At 42.9% G+C, this 17,809-nt stretch overlaps 1 protein-coding gene across 2 annotated transcripts; it reads right to left on the bottom strand.

Moving 5' to 3' along the window:
- Positions 1-169: 169 nt before the first annotated feature.
- Positions 170-17,782, bottom strand: flt3 (fms related receptor tyrosine kinase 3). 2 transcript variants are annotated; one of them, XM_071414538.1, is made up of 25 exons: positions 17,659-17,781; positions 17,173-17,264; positions 14,385-14,409; positions 10,962-11,110; positions 10,716-10,840; positions 10,313-10,439; positions 10,008-10,153; positions 9,770-9,906; positions 9,483-9,621; positions 9,095-9,272; positions 8,888-8,985; positions 8,689-8,797; positions 7,749-7,942; positions 7,250-7,362; positions 6,699-6,831; positions 6,332-6,436; positions 6,082-6,192; positions 5,455-5,608; positions 4,781-4,896; positions 3,988-4,139; positions 3,681-3,803; positions 3,028-3,139; positions 1,201-1,300; positions 974-1,079; positions 170-879 (listed from the first exon to the last, which is right to left on the bottom strand). In XM_071414538.1, the coding sequence occupies exons 2-25, from the start codon at positions 17,232-17,234 to the stop codon at positions 646-648; spliced, it is 3,048 nt and encodes a 1,015-aa protein (XP_071270639.1). In that variant the 5' UTR covers positions 17,235-17,264; positions 17,659-17,781; the 3' UTR covers positions 170-645. The 2 variants fall into 2 exon arrangements, with proteins under 2 accessions (XP_071270639.1, XP_071270638.1); XM_071414537.1 differs by lacking the exon at positions 14,385-14,409 and having other exon boundaries at positions 17,659-17,782.
- Positions 17,783-17,809: the final 27 nt, after the last annotated feature.

The following is a 17,809-nucleotide window of genomic DNA, read 5'->3' as shown; positions in this document are numbered from 1 at the left end:
CATCTCAGGACACCGGAACGGCAGGCGTAGCTCTTGCGACTAATGTAGCTCTGGCGCCACCAATCGTGCAATTTGTGCCATTGCTCCCCACCCCCTATAAATATAAAACACCACCGTTCATTCCCAATGTCACTCATTAGACCTATTATAAAAGCCACAAAAACAGTGATAATTTCAAATACTTTATTTCAAATATTTGAATAATTTCCAGAACTCAGATGGACAAACATACCGAAAACTAAATCATTGTTATTAATAAAAAATAACTTCACACAGAAAAGAAAAGACAGAATAATCCAGCTGTCAAAATTATTGAAATATCTCTTCTCCAAAAGCAGTAATAACATGATTAATATTGAATTAGTTGCACACAGTGTATAATATGTTCACAAAAACAGGTTGTGTTAAATTTGACATCCATTACTATGTTACAATGTTAAATATTACTTTATCAATTCCTACAGTGACAGAGCTAGCCTTTGATACAAAAACAGTTTTAATTGACATATTCATTGTTAAACATATTTGGATAAAGCAAGTCATCAGTGCATTTGAAATCCACAGCATTATACAAATATACACTACTAGGATATAATATGAGAAATCCTTATGGCATAGAAGAATTAGAAAGATAGGCCACTGCTCTCACTGACATGGTTTCAGTGGTTTGTCATCATCATCAGTCTCCATGGCAACCATGTCAGACAGTGTTGTGGTTGTTGTTGTTGGGGCCTCTCCAGTGGAGTGGGTCTTGCAGTATTGGTTCTGTGACTGTGCTTGAAGATCCTTTTCTTTGGCCAAGGCTGAGAGATCAGATTTCACAGGTGCATTCTGGTATAATGCATGATTGCAGCTCTTGTCCAGGATGTTATGGTAGAGCTAAAAGATAAATCACAAGAAATCATGATTTTAATGGAAGGACGTGCATTGAGGATTGCCTACATTGAGGCTTGTTGTATTGTTTAAGCCTCACCTTCTCCTCCATGTCGGCCAGTTGGTCGTCCATGAAGGCCACCAGCTTGGAGAAGTGAGGGCGGTCCCGAGGCTCCAAGGCCCAGCACTTACACATGATCGAATACCTGCAGGAGGGAGGAAGGGAGCGGGGATGAAACCTCTTTTACAGTTCCTATATTTGATTCTAATTAAATGTGTATGATGTAATGTTATAGATGTAGGTGCAGAGCAGGTCTGGATATGTACACAGATTCACTGGCGTAGTATGGCTGCTCCATCTTAAAACCTCTCTCTATCATCACATAGAAGTTGTTGTCCACCTTTATCCCTGGGTAAGGGGTCACACCTGAGAGAGAGAGAGAGAGAGAGAGAGAGAGCAAATCACTTAATACAGTGCCTTCAGAAAGTATTCATATCCCTTGACTTATTCCACATTGTGTTGTGTTACAGCCTGAATTCAGAATTGATTAAATCAACAACAAAAAATTCTCACCTATCTACACAATGACAAAGTGAAAACATGTTTAGACATTTTTGCAAACATATTGAAAATGAAATACAGAAATATCTAATTTACAGAAGTATTCACACCCCTGAGTCAATACTTTGTAGAAGCACCTTTGGCAGCGAGAACAGCGATTAACATGATGCAGCCACCACCATTGGTACTCAGTGATGTGTTGTGTTGGATTTGCCCCAAACATAACACTTTGTATTCAGGACATAAAGTTCATTTCTTTGCCACATTTTTTGCAGTTTTACTTTAGTGCCTTATTGCAAACATAATTCATGTTTCAGAATATTTGTAATCTGTACAGGCTTCCTTCTTTTCACTCTGTCATTTAGGTGTCACGCTGGTATAAAATATTTTGGAGACAGGCGCAGGAGTACACAATAGGGGTTTTTAATACACCAAAAACAAACACATATACAAAACACTGGGCTGTACCCAAACAAAGAGCGAGGGTAAACCTCATAGACCGACACGGGATGATACCCATAATATACAATATATATAACACACAGCATAACAGCTGCACCAACACATAGGTACTCACACCACCAACGCACATGGGAACAATAACCGACAAAGACAGAGGGAACAGAGGGCACGTATATAACATACTAATCAGGGGAAATGGGAACCAGGTGTGTGTAATCAGACAAGACAGTCCGGGGTTGATGATCATGAATCCCGTTCAGTTCACCTAGAAAACCGGTGACGTAGACCTCCGGAACTGGTGAACAGAATGAGCATCAGTACCGGGGGGATCCGTGACATTAGGTTAGTATTGTGGAGTAAAAACCGGAGGTCTACGTCACCGGTTTTCTAGGCTTCACTGAACGGGATTCATGATCATCAACCCCGGACTGTCTTTACAAGGACGCCTGTATCATTGTAATGACTGGGTGTATTTATACACCACCCAAAGTGTAATTAATACATTTACTATGCTCAAATGGACATTCAATGTCTGCTTTCATTTTAGTTTTACCCATCTACCAATAGATGCCCTTTTTTTGTCAACTGTTGGACAATCTCAATGTAATCCATTTTAAATTCAGGCTGTTACACAACAAAATGTTAAAAAAGTCAAGGGGAGAGAATACTTTCTGAAGGCCCTGTATCAGAAACATGCAGGGAATACATCAAGTTTTATATGTACAAGTACAGTGAAATGTTTAACTCGCAAGCCCTTCCCAACAGTGCAGTATTAAATAAATATAAAAATAGTATAACAAAAACCCCCACAAGAAACAAGAAAGAAAGAGAAAAAAAACTGGAGAATGTAATCTACAGGGTCAGTGCCAGTAGCAAATTCACACATTGTGTGTGTGTGTAGTTTGTACCCACTGGGACAGACGTCAATCTAACGTCTATTCCACGTCATTTCATTTAGTTTAAATGACGTGGAAACAACATTGATTCAACCAGTGTGTCCAGTGGATATTCTTATTTTTTTGTGAACAAAAGTATGCTTTTTGAACCCTCCCACTCCACCCCCATCCCACACATACACTGACACCTTACAATACAATCACAAGTAAGAGTAGGTATGTTTATGTGGCTACCCAGAGAGAAGACCTCCCACAGCAGGATACCATAGGCCCAGACATCGCTCTGCATGGTGTACATCCCCTGGAAGATACTCTCTGGAGCCATCCACTTCACTGGCAGACGCACCTGCAACACAACACACACACACACATCAGTCACACACACTGACACTGGATTCTGAGAACACAGCTGTCACTGACACAACAGAGAATTTGTCAAATACAGACAACCACTTGGTTTCCACTATATAGCACAGCCACAAAGTCAAAATTGGCTATTGTAAAAAAAAAAGCAGGATTATTTCTTTAGCTTTTTAGTCTTACTTTAAGGGTTGAGTTAGGCACAAGGTTAGCAATGCGGTTAAACTTAGGTTTAAAATCACATTTTAAGAAGAGAAATAGCAGAAATAGGCAGGGTTTATGTGGTAACTAGCAGTGCTTGACTGAAATAGGTGCTGGTACTCATTGTGGGTGCCGGTACTGTTAATATTTAGGTGCAGGAGCTTTTGATACTACAATAATTTTGAGCTAATATTCTATAAGAGAAACAGGAGCTCAAGCAGTTGAAAATTGAAGGTGACGGTATTCAGCTCCGGTGAACTCCTGCCCAAGTCAAGCAATACTAACTAGTGACGACCGAAACACTCCCTCCTGTGTATAGTCCTTACATTTCCTCTCACTACGTAGTTGGAGTCGTTGTCGATGTCCCGGGCCAGTCCAAAGTCCCCGATCTTTACAAGTCCACCCTGAGTCACCAACACGTTCCTGGCCGCAAGGTCCCGATGGATACACTGGAGACAGATACACACACCCAGGACACAGAGAGGGTGTGATGATGTAGGGTACAGGCCAGGGAGTATTAAGATGTATTGCAATGAGCGCAGCCTTGTATAATTCTGAGGGGACATGGGGAAGTGAATATGGTGCCATGTGTAGTGTGTAGTTTGCAGTGGGCAGTGTAGTTGCTCCACGTACGTGTTTGGAGGACAGGAAGTCCATGCCCTTGGCCACCTGATAGGAGAAGCTGAGCAGGTCGTCGTAGGTCAGCGTCTCCTCCTCCTCCTCCTCCTCCTCCTCCTCCTCCTCCGCCTCCTGCAGCTCATTTAACTCCTCATAGATCCCTGGACCTGAGGATCAACAGTGATCAACAGGGATCAGCTGGGATCAACAGGGATCAACAGTGATCAGCTAGGATCAGCTGGGATCATCTGGGATCAACAGGGATCAACAGTGATCAGCTAGGATCAGCTGGGATCATCTGGGATCAACAGGGATCAACAGTGATCAGCTAGGATCAGCTGGGATCATCTGGGATCAACAGGGATCAACAGTGATCAGCTAGGATCAGCTGGGATCATCTGGGATCAACAGTGATCAGCTAGGATCAGCTGGGATCATCTGGGATCAACAGGGATCAACAGTGATCAGCTAGGATCAGCTGGGATCATCTGGGATCAACAGTGATCAACAGTGATCAGCTGGGATCAACAGGGATCAGCTGGGATCAACAGTGATCAACAGTGATCAACAGGGATCAGCTAGGATCAGCTGGGATCATCTGGGATCAACAGTGATCAACAGGGATCAGCTAGGATCAGCTGGGATCAACAGGGATCAACTGGGATCAACAGGGATCAGCTGGGATCAACAGAATCCACTGGACAGCAGTGGAGAGATCCTACAGATATTTTAAGTAAGTAAGCAAGCCTATTTCTTAATTTGTGTGTGTGTGTGTATGTGGGAATGTGTGTGTCTACCCCACACTGACCATCAGAGGTGTTCATGGGAGAAGAGTTGAGGCTGATCAGGGCGATGCTCTCTTGCCCTCTAGTGGTGGTGGGGGACATGGGGATGTACATGCTGTCCACTGGCCTCTGGAACTCACTAAGAAGAACACAGATCAACATTAGCACATTAACCCTCACAATCATACCCCTACTTCACCATGAGAGCACATTAACCCTTTACAATCATACCCCTACTTCACCATGAGAGCACATTAACCCTTTACAATCATACCCCTACTTCACCATGAGAGCACATTAACCCTTTACAATCATACCCCTACTTCACCATGAGAGCACATTAACCCTCACAATCATACCCCTACTTCACCATGAAACACATTAACCCTCACAATCATACCCCTACTTCACCATGAGAGCACATTAACCCTCACAATCATACTCCTACTTCACCATGAGAGCACATTAACCCTCACAATCATACTCCTACTTCACCATGAGAGCACATTAACACATTAACCCTCACAATCATACCCCTACTTCACCATGAGAGCACATTAACCCTCACAATCATACCCCTACTTCACCATGAGAGCACATTAACCCTCACAATCATACCTCTACTTCACCATGAGAGTAGTCTACAATCCAATTTCTGAATTAAACTAAACCTTGACACCCCTACATTAATCCCAACCTGGAGCTCCTCTTGGGCAGGTTGTGGTAAAGGCCGCTGAAGCGATCCCTGGTGAAGGCCTCGGTCAGAGACTTGTGGTAGAGCTCTCTGTTGTTCTTCAGGTAGTTCAGCAGGTCCCCGTTACGGCAGTACTGAAATATCAGGTACGTGGGCCCTGTCAGAGTCACACAGTCACAGAGTCACACACAGTCACAGAGCCACACAGAGTCACACACAGTCACAGAGCCACACACAGTCACACACAATCACAGAGACACACACAGTCACACACAATCACAGAGACACACACAGTCACAGAGTCACACAGAGTCACACACAGTCACAGAGCCACACAGAGTCACACACAGTCACAGAGCCACACACAGTCACACACAATCACAGAGACACACACAGTCACAGAGTCACACAGAGTCACACACAGTCACAGAGCCACACAGAGTCACACACAGTCACAGAGCCACACACAGTCACACACAATCACAGAGACACACACAGTCACAGAGTCACACACACAGTCACAGAGCCACACACAGTCACAGATCCACACACAGTCACAGATCCACACACAGTCACAGAGTCACACACAGTCACACAGCCAATCACAGAGCCTGTGATTGGCTGTCGTACCTGAGCCAGTGCACGCCCCCAGCAGGTTGACGATGTTGGCATGCTGTCCGATGTGAGTCAACATCTTCAGCTCTGACATCAGAGCCTCCTTCTCTACTGTCTCATGCTTCTCTGCATGGGCAAACGTTACCACTCAACAATGACCTGAGAGACTTCACTGGTGCAGGGTACAATAGTATGACAAAGTCTCTTCAGCAAACACAAACACTTAGCCAGCAGGGTAAAACATCACACAGGTAAAACCCTGTACCTTTCAGCATCTTGACAGCCACCTGCAGGGAGACCCCCGGCTTGCTGATGCCGTAGGCTGTAGCCTGAAGCACCATGCCAAAGGCCCCAGAGCCCAGCTCCTTCCCTGGGGAGAAAGACCACAACAACACAGGGTTGGTGGGAATACTATTGGTGAGGCTGGCTGTACTGGAGACTAGAGATTCCCAAGTAGATGGGTCAGGCTGTCATTCAATCAATCAATCATCAAGTTTATTTTATATAGCCCTTCGTACATCAGCTAATATCTCGAAGTGCTGTACAGAAACCCAGCCTAAAACCCCAAACAGCAAGCAATGCAGGTGTAGAAGCACGTGTAGATTCCACTGGTACATCTCCCCCAGTCTTACCCAGCTCCAGGTTCTCTCTGGGGAACTCCCATTTCTGGTCATACTGGAAGTCTTTGAAGTTGATGTAGATGTAGTCGTTGTCATTAGGCCCCGTCATCTGGATCATCTGCAGCTGACTCTGGTACTGGGGTTTCTACACAGGAAATATCAGGAAGGTGGGACGGTGCATTTGTGTGTGTGTGTGTGTGTGTTTGTGTGTGTTTGTGTGTGTATGTTTATGTGTGTGTTTGTGTGTGTGTGTGTATGTGTGTGTGTGTGTGTGTGTGTGTGTGTTTGTGTGTGTGTGTGTGTGTGTGTGTGTGTGTGTGTGTGTGTGTGTGTGTGTGTGTGTGTGTGTGTGTGTGTGTGTGTGTGTGTGTGTGTGTGTGTGTGTGTGTGTGTGTGTTTGTGTGTGTGTGTGTGTTTGTGTGTGTGTGTGTGTGTGTGTGTTTGTGTGTGTGTGTGTGTTTGTGTGTGTATGTTTGTGTGTGTGTGTGTGTATGTTTATGTGTGTGTGTGTGTGTGTGTGTGTGTGTGTGTGTGTGTGTATGTATGTTTACGTGTGTGAGTACCTTCTTCCTGATGAAGTAGAGCAGCGCCAGGCTGACCAGCATCAAAGCCAGGAACAGGACCAGACTGGACACTTTCAGGAGGAGTTGAGAGGAGGCTGATGGAACAGATATAACTAATAGAAAGAGGAGGAAGGGAAGCGTTACTAAGGTACACAATAGTACATTTTAGTAGACAGAAGGTGCTCTTAGGTAAAAGGGGTAAATTGGTCATCAAAAAGAAAGGAGGACCAAGGAACTCTTCATATAATTAATTAAAATGCCTTTATTTGTATGGCATGTTCAATAGAAACAAAGTTTAAAAAATCATACAAATAAAGGCATTTTAATGAATTATATGAAGAGTGCCTTGGTCCTCCTTTCTTTTAGATATAACTAATGTCTGACTATAGCTATGACAATACTGTGACCAATTCTGTTGCACACAGGGACAAATGTTATAAACGTATTTAAAGTTGTCAATTATTTTCTGAGGACACATTTTTCCTGATCGACCACTTACCAAGTATGTTGAACAGTGTCTCACTGCAGTGTGACTGTGAGTGGACAGAGTTTGTGATGCAGCACTTGACAAAGTCCCCCACCTCGGTACTGTCCCGGGAGCTGAGAACCCTCTTATGGCAGAACTGGTCTGAGTCAGAGAGCTTCGGGGGTGGGGCAGGGATCTCCTTCCAGGCTGCAGACTCTGACTGACAGCTGGAAAAGAGCACAGGTTAACACACACAGGTTAACACACACAGGTTAACACACACATGTTAACAGACACAGGTTAACAGACACATGTTAACAGACACAGGTTAACAGACACAGGTTAACACACACAGGTTAACAGACACATGTTAACAAACACAGGTTAACACACACAGGTTAACACACACATGTTAACAGACACAGATTGACAGACACAGGTAAACACACACAGGTTAACAGACACAGGTTAACAGACACAGGTAAACACACACAGGTTAATACACACATGTTAACACACACAGGTTAACAAACACAGGTAAACACACACAGGTTAACATACACAGGTTAACACACACAGGTTAACACACACAGGTTAACAAACACAGGTTGACAGACACAGGTTGACAGACACAGGTTGACAGACACAGGTTAAAGATGGATTGCCAAGTAGGGGGAAACAGCGCCACTGTCCGCCCCAAGGCTGTTGTTATTCCGAAGCAGAGGTGGGGAGCGTTGGGCATCAGGGTAAAAACATGTGATTGCATCAGCAGGCAGTTAAGTAGGGTTGCAGGAACAGTCACGTATGCTCTTTAACACAACAGTGTAGTTTAACAGCAAGGATAAACTGATATCGTGATATGCCTTGCTCCTATCGATATCTTTTGATATCGTTATCATATCAAATGATCGATATTGGTGCCTACCACTACAGAGCTGAATCCTAACATTAGAAACGGACCTAGATCTAATACCTGTCATTGGTCAAAGAGCAGGAGCTCCAGGTGAGGTTGAAGGGGAGGGGGGTGTTGGTCTCACAGGTGATATTGTCTCCATTCTGTAAGAGACTGGGGGTGGACGTACCTGAGAGACAGAGGACAAGGACAGGTGTCTTACTGAGGATGCACACAATCACACACATCTTATCTATCTGGGCAATCGGCTGTCACTCACCTGCCACACACAGAGAGAGGGTCTTTGTGAGGTTCAGCTCCCCAGCCTCCAGGTGTAACTGGTACTCTCCTGGTTCTATGTTACACAACTCCAGAGTCCTGGGGAGAAAGGGAGAGATGGTGAAACCACAGGGAATCATATATAGTATCCACATCAAACCTCATCAAACTACTGTACATAAACATAACTACATCTGACGTTCTCTACCTGTTCTTCCAGAGCCGTGTGGGCTCAGGGCACTGGGTCTGTCTGCTGTCCGGGCCCAGCCAATGGCAGCGTAGGAGAGGGTGTGAGGAGACCAGGGCCCGCAGACAGAACCCTGGCTTCTCCTGGGCTGAGATGGTACTGGTCTCATTCAGCTGGTCGATGGAAATGAAGCCCTTCTCTGAGGACACACAACACAGGAAATCACATGGAGATCACGTTTCGGGCAAAAACATGCAGGCAGGTGGTGATAAAGAGAGAATCAGGACAGATAACAAGAATTTGTCTGAGAGATTAGTAAAGACCAAGTACAGATAGACATTTAAAAGGGAATGTTTGACTGAAAACAAAGGTAACGAGGAGGATTCAGTGTTGTAGCCTATAAACTGACCCAGGACCTGGACATGGGTGGTTTTGACCTTGTTCTTGTTGCTCCGGCATGTATAGATTCCACTGTGGTTCACTGTCACCGACTCAATGAACAGGTAGGTCATATCTATTTCTTTATATGTGAGTTGAGATTTGAAGACCTGGAGGAAAATATGGTATGCTGCATTACATCTGCATTACATGAATACAGTGAGAAAGTCGTGATGGGAAAGGTGGAAGGGTTTTCAGCAGAGTGAAGAGAAGGCTGATAAAACGTGAAAAAAAGATTGTCAGATTGATAAAGCTTACTTGTCCCTGGTTGTCAGTCAGCCACTGTGTGGTGCTGTTCTCTTTCTGCCGACAGCTGAGCAGCAGGGGCTGCCCAGGACTCACAGTGATCTCTGGAGCCTCATCATTCTCATTCTCATCACTGACACGGTCCAGATCTGAGGCACACACAGAAAAACACATATGGTCATGCTCACGCTATAGTGTACTGTAAATGTAATATTGTAATTTGATGACTTTTGTTCAACGGTTACCTTACCGTAATCATATAGTTGAGAACACGCCTCTCCTTGAGAATTGCTAGCACAGCACATAACTGCTGTCCTGTAGTAATTTTTACTTTTCTCTTTGTTGTTAGCCCTCTCTTTGATTGTAGAGGGAATGTCTGTCCCATCATTACCTTTTCTGTTGGAACGGAGGAGAAATTAAACTATGGTACGGCTGCTATTGATGGCTGAGATTGAAATCATGTATAGCCATTGCTTTATAAAACTTTAAAGCAATACCCTGAAAACGATTCTTTTGGATTCTATACATTTTCATTGAAGTTTGGTGAGACCGTACCCAGTCTTGTCAAGGTTGTTGAACCATTTGATCTTGGGCTTAGGGTTTCCCTCTGAAGAACACTGATAGTCTGGTAAGAAGCCTCTTTTCCCAGGGATAAATTTCAGCTGTGGTTTTGTGGGAAGTCCTAGATAGGTGGATTGAGCCGTAGCTATGAATTTTTCATCAAACATCATTTCAATGGGGTTCAGAATCAATATGGTGCTATAGATTCAACTCTGATACGAGACATGAATATTGTGTAGATCTGAATATGATTTCAAATGATTGTGTGGTTAGGAACATCATTTTTGATAATAATTTTGTAGCAATGAAGAGGATGCTGCGAATATGGTTTTGGGTAGTCTGAGGAGGTTTGAGGTCGAAAAGAGCAAGAGTATTGGGTCATGTGGCTGTCACTCACTCAGCGAAGGTACGACCAGTAGAGAGAGGGTCAGAGAGGAGTTGATCCCGCCTCTCTCACAGCTGAATGTGTACACTCCAGAATCACTCACATGGGTCTGTAGTATGGTCACGGAATAGCCCCTTCTGTTGGCAGGGCAAACAACTACAGATGAAGACAGCAGGGAGGCAAAAGTACACCCCTATGGATGCAATAACAATAACACAGTGGCTTTGAGGCGCCAGGTAAAACAACAAACACACACACCTTTTTGGGTCAGCTCCACGGCTCCAGCTGCAGACAGGGTCTCCTGGGATGCTCTGCATGGTGATCAGGAGCCTCTGTCCAGCAGGGACCTCTAGTCTGGTAGGACCAGAACCATTCAGATGGGTTTCAGACAGAGTACACAACCCTCCCTGGAACACAGAACAACATGTCACCATGTCAGGGAGAGAGAGTCAGAGAGGAAGACCAGCTCTAAAATGATGTGGCTTTTGAAGTTGAATAGAGATCACAGAATATTCATAAAGTAATTCCGTCACATAATCACCAAAGTTTGTACCAGAAGCCCTACCAGAATGTCAATTGTACATTTAGTTGAATTTCTATTGAAATAGCAGTTCTGTTTTTTCTCTTTGACTTGGTCACATTTAAAGGATTGCATCTATAAGCATGTGTTATGAAAACTTTTTACACTGTGTATTACAGGAACAGTGCCTTCAGAAAGTATTCACACCCCTTGACTTTTTCCACATTTTGTTGTGTTACAGTCTGAATTTTAAATGGATTCAACAGATTTTGGCTCACTGGCCTACACACAATACCCCATAATGCCAAAGTGGAATTAGGTTTTTATAATTTTTTTACAAATTGATTAAAAATTAAAACTGAAATCCCTTGAGTCAATAAGTATTCAACCACTTTATTACGGCAAGCCTAAATAAGTTCAGGAGTAAAACATTGCTTAATTTCACCATGAATGGTGACTTTAAAACAGTTACAGAGTTTAATGTCTGTGATAGAAGAAAACTGAGGATGGATCAACAACATTGTAGTTACTCCTTTTGGCCTCCCAAGTGGCGCAGTGGTCTAAGGCACTGCATCTCAGTGCAAGACACGTCACTACAGTCCCTGGTTCAATTCCAGACTGTATCACATCAGGCATTGGGAGTCCCATAGGGCGCCGCACAATTGGCCCAGCGTTGTCAGGGTTTGGCCAGGGTAGGCAGTCATTGTAAATAAGAATTTGTCCTTTAACTGACTTGCGTAGTTAAATAAAGGTTAAATAAATAATACTACACAATACTAACCTAAATGACAGAGTGAAAAGTAGGAAGCCTGTACATAATAAAATTATTCCAAAACATGCATCCTGTTTGCACTAAAGTAAAACGGCAAAATATGTGGTAAAGAAGTTAACTTTATGTCCTGAATAAAAAGCATTACTTAATTTTAATTATTTAACAGATGACCTTATCCAGAGCGACTTACAGAAGCAATTAGGGTTAAGTGCCTTGCTTAAGGGCACATCGATAAAAAAAATTACCTAGTGAGCTCGGGGATTCGAACCAGCGACCTTTTGGTTACTGGCCCAACGCTCGTAATCGCTTGGCTACATATTGCCCTTATGTTTGGGTCAAATCCAACACAACACATCACTGTGTACTACTCTTCATGTCTTCAAGCATGGTGGTGGCTGCATCATGTTATGGGTATACTTGTTATCAGCAAGGACTAGGGAGTTTATATATATATATATATATATATATATATATATATATATATATATATATATATATATAAACAGAACAGGCCAAGTCCTATAGGAAGATCTGGTTTGGTCTGCTTTCCAGCAAACATTGGGAGACAAATTCACTTATCAGCAGGACAATAACCTAAGGCCAAATATACACTGGAGTTGCTTACCAGGATGACACTGAATATTCCAAAATGTGGAATAAGTCAAGGGGTATGAATACTTTCTGAAGGAACTGTAGGCTAGTAGGTGTGGTGCTATATCACCACTACTACCTATGAGTTTCTACCTTCCTCTCTTATGCATTTGTATTATTTTGACCTTGTTGAGGTCAGAGTCTTCTTTATCTTTGTTATGTTAAGGCAGCAGAATTTCATTTTTATTATCCTCTAAAAAAGTTTACAAGATTCTTCAAGAACACAATACAACAGACCTACAAAATGATCAGAGCAATTCTGCATCCTTCTGCAATGCAATGTGAAATGGCATTATGCTACACAGCCTATAGGTCTGCCATCAGAAAAATACCCAAGATAAATACAGGTTTACTGTTTGTGAGGTTCATCTCAAAAGGACACTGTAAATGTACAGTGACTCAAAATACTGTAATTATAATACAGCTGTGTTACAGTAATGATTACAGTAATAATACTGTAAATCCTATTACAGCATCCCTGCTGTATTGCAAAATTACAGTATTAAGCTGGCAACTTTACTGCCAGTACAATGCTGTACATTTCAAGGGAAAAGTTTACAGTTTGGGAATTCCGGAAGCACATTCCCGCCACCCACCCACATTTCTTTCATAAAATGTTGATACTATCTCAACATTTTGAGATACTTTAGGAAACATTTTGAGATACTATCAACAACCAAAAAATGTATAGTAGATCATAAATATATGTTGTTTCTTCATTTATGACATTGTGTGGCAATTTCCATCTGTCCACGTTGCAGAGATCAGCACAGCAGGGCCACCGGGAAACGTGTGGTGAGCTGCCATTTGCCCCAGCGCTTTTGATTTGGTTTAATACAAAATATTGACACAAAAGTGTTGAAAGGAGGGACAAAGTTCTGCTGTTTAGACTGATTTTGCCTCATGATTTTGTCAACTCGTACACAATTAATCTGTGCTTCAATCTGGTCAACTGTAGCCTACTGATAATAACCACAGCTGCAGGAAGCCTAGAGAAGCCTATGCGCTCTAAACCCATCTGGGCCAGGGGAAACGAAACGGTAACGTCATGTATTTACAGCCTAAGCTATGTCTTTATAGCCTAAAATAGGCCACATTTAATATCTTTATTTGTATTTTTCATAAAAGGGTTTTGTTAAAAAGAGCATTTATCTATAGGTACATCAAGAGGCACATGCACATCATTCTGTAGCAAAGAGTTGTTTAAAGAGGTCACCATGGAGATGGAGATGGACACATTCTCTAGACATTGTTTCAGAGACCTTGCCATCACGTATCCTGAAAATGTGAAAAAGTCAATCCCCAGAGACTCTGAGGGAAGACTTCATCCTAAAAATGAACAAGGAAATAAAAGTAGACCTGTTCTACACACATTATCCTTGGCACCCTGCTCCAACAATTAACTTAAAATGTCATAAAACAGAAAAATTAGGCAACTGTACATTGATTCCACCCCCAAATGTAACATTAATATTTATAATATTGGCACTGTGATGGTTGAAGGTTCGGAGGCCAGTTTGGATAAATTTGTCCATTACTTCGACCAAATAAGAAGGAGCTACATGAGCTAAGGCAGGAATATCTCAGCTACTACCATCCACTCTACAAAGAGTCCCATAAAAAACACAGGACCAAACCAACAGCTGAATCAGAACCCACCCACCCACCAACCCAACCAACCAATGCACCAACCCAGCTGACCCCCTCCATCGCCATCTCACAGCCTGTAATTACTCACATCCCTCCTGCCATCCTCCATAGACCTGACGAGAAACCAGACATTATATTAGTGATAGACACCAATGTAAAGTTTATATCAGAGAACAAACTTTTCCCAAATAAAAAAGTGGAAAAGTTATAGTGCACCACAACAGAGGGAGCTATGGAGCTCTTGACTGTGGCCCAGCTTGGCTCCCCCAGCCATATCATCATTCACCTTGGGATCAATGACCTGCGAGCCCAACAAGAGAGGGTGGCCACATCACTAAGGGGAGTGATGGAGAGGGCCTCCACCATCTTCCCTGTTGCAAAGATTGTAATATCTAACCTGCTCCAGAGGAGAGATTTTCATCCTGCCACCATCCAGAGGGTAAATGCCAGCCTCTCTCAGGACTGTGTGCTATGGCCAATCGTACACCTGGCCCACCATCCCACCCTCAGCCTGGACTGTCTTTACGACAATGTAGACCTGTACAAAGAGACAGTCCCCACCTTCGTTAAAGGATGTTGCTCCGGGTGGCCAGTCCACCTCACCTGACAGGAGCAACAGACCAGTCATCAACTCCCTGAGACAAATCAGAAGCTCCTTTAGAACTACGTCCGGTGGTGCCTCACAGAGACTGGAGAACAGCCAGCAACCCTGCCCCCCACACCACCCTCCACCACTTCTCTACCAGGAACTGCATGCAGATACTCTGAGCTATGCCATACTGCCTTCCACACCTACCTCTTCAATTTCCCCATGATGTGTCCATAAACCAGAATACACATTTATTTGTTGCTGGGATTGACCTCCCCCCTGCTGCCATGGCGGATGCTATTAGCGCTATATCTGAGTGTTTAACACCTTTTTTGTCCTCCGAGTTGGTCATTTTAAGGGATTTGAATCTGGATTGGCTTTCCTCTGCCTCATATCAATTTAAGAGTATATGCATAGATTTGAATCTGACTCAATTGATCTCAAAACCCACACAACTAAATGTGAAAAGCCCTATTTATTCCTCTGCCAGATAAAGATGCCTCTTTTAAACTATTTCGAGTCAAAGATAGATCTAACCCTTGGTTTTCTTCGGAGCTAACTGAGAAATCAGGCCTGGGCCAAAGCGAGAAAAACGGACTCTGTAGCGGACTGGCAATCTTTCAGACAATTGAGATAATTGAGATATAGATGTACTATCTCCATTTATTTCCCTCACCAACTTTAAACATCAGCTATCTGAGCAGCTAAGCGATCGCTGCAGCTGTACATAGTCCATCTGTAAATAGCCCACCCAATCTACCTACCTCATCCCCATACTGTTTTTATTTATTTTTACTTTTCTGCTCTTTTGCACACCAGTACCTCTACTTGCACATCATCATCTGCTCATTTATCACTCCAGTGTTAATCTGCTAAATTGTAATTATTCGCTCCTATTGGCCTATTTATGGCCTACCTCCTCATGCCTTTTGCACACACTATATATAGACTTTCTTTTTTTCCTAATGTGTCATTGACTTGTTTATTGTGTTATTGGCTTGTTTATTGTTTACTTCATGTGTAACTCTGTGTTGTTGTCTGTGTCACACTGCTTTGCTTTATCTTGACCAGGTCGCAGTTGTAAATGAGAACTTGTTCTCAACTAGCCTACCTGGTTAAATCAAGGTGGAAAAAAAAATAATAATAAAGAAAGCTAAATCAAGCTAATTTTAAAACTCTATCTCTGACTCTGCTGGTGATCCTTATACATTTTGGAAAACAGCAAATGCACTGAAGCGTAGAAATTGCTCTTCTTCCCTGCATAAGCAAGTTCTGTTTGACTCTGGCATCATAACTGAGAAGAATGGGATAAGTGATGCTTTTAATTATAATTTTACCTCGGCAAGCTTTTTATTTTAGAGACATAGTGGTTTAATTGACCCTGCTCTTCCCTCCGCCAGCCTCTAGCTGCCCCGACGGTTAACCCGTCAACTTCTAGTTAATCTTTGTTTTCATGTTAACAATTTACTACCTGTGATGTGCTAGATGCCTTGCTTAAGATTGATATAAAAAAAATCCACTGGGGCTGATATGCTTGATCCATTTTTGCTGCAGCTCTCTGCCCCCCTGATTGCTGAATCATTAACCCATATTTTTACCTAATGATTAAATCTGGTACTATCCCCAAGGTTTGGTTTTATCCTCAGAACAGCCTCATTTCGTCAGGGCATGGACTCTACGAGGTGTCGAAAGCGTTCCACGGGGATGCTGGCCCATGTTGACTCCAATGCGTCTCACAGTTGTGTCAAGTTGGCTGGATGTCCTTTGGGTGGTGGACCATTCTTGATACACACAGGAAACTGGTGAGCGTGAAAAACTCAGCAGTGTTGCAGTTCTTGACACACTCAAACCCGTGCGCCTGGCACCTGCTACAATACCCCGTTCAAAAGCACTTAAATATTTTGCCTTGCCCATTCACCCTCTGAATGACACTCATACACAACCCATATCTTAATTGTCTCAAGGCTTAAAAACCTGTATCCTCCCCTTCATCTACACCGATTAACGTGGATTTAACAAGTGACATCAATAAGGGGTCATAGCTTTCACCTGGTCAGTCTTTAATGGAAATAGCAGATGTTCCTAATGTTTTGTACACTCAGTGTACATTCCCGCAACAGTCACCGGCTGCAGTTCGCCCACTCTCCTTTCTCGTCCCTGGCTAATTTTCTTGAACAACTGTTTGAAAACCTGGATGAGGCCAAAACCTGATGTGCCATAGGTTTATAGTGGGTGACCGGTCAGTTTGGTCAATTATAATCCCACCGATGCACAGTTAGCCACCTACCTCCAGGCTGGTGATACAGTACGCTCGAGGTGAGTCTCCCTGAGGCTGCGACGCGTTTCCATCACAACGGGCGAACAGCAGCAGGAGCGCAGCTGCAGAGAGAACAAGATCAGTGAAACACAAGAGTTTATAATAGCTAATCAACACGAAGAATCATCAACTTGTTGTAATGTTTTTCTTTCAGATAAAGACAAAAAATACAACTTTTGATGCATTAAAAAAAGACAAAATGATGCGCAGCAGGTGGGTGATAGGTCTATTGGGGAAATTGCGACTATGGGAAAGTATAAAATTCAGCATATAGTGTTGTGCAACATAGATTATAAAACGTATTTTGAGAATATATAGGCTAGGATTGTTATTTTAGGGTTATCGAATAAAACAGTCGTTGGACATAAGGCAAAAAATGTCAATAACGTGATTAGAGATAATAATATTCAATTGATTATTTTTTGAATAAAAACGTTGATTATTTTAATAACTCACCGATGAGAACTCTGCTATTTTCCTTCACTGGCATTGGTGTTCAACGTGTGTCTCTTTTTTTCACAATGAGAAGCTCTCGAGAGTGATGCCCCAAGAAGGTATATTTTATTTGTGACGTTTGATCTGTGGTTCTTTTTCAGAGAGACTTATT

The sequence above is a fragment of the Salvelinus alpinus genome, chromosome 8 (assembly GCF_045679555.1).
Source record: "Salvelinus alpinus chromosome 8, SLU_Salpinus.1, whole genome shotgun sequence".
In the NCBI taxonomy this organism is placed as follows: Eukaryota; Metazoa; Chordata; class Actinopteri; order Salmoniformes; family Salmonidae; genus Salvelinus; species Salvelinus alpinus.
This window is presented reverse-complemented; position numbering and strand designations above follow the sequence as displayed.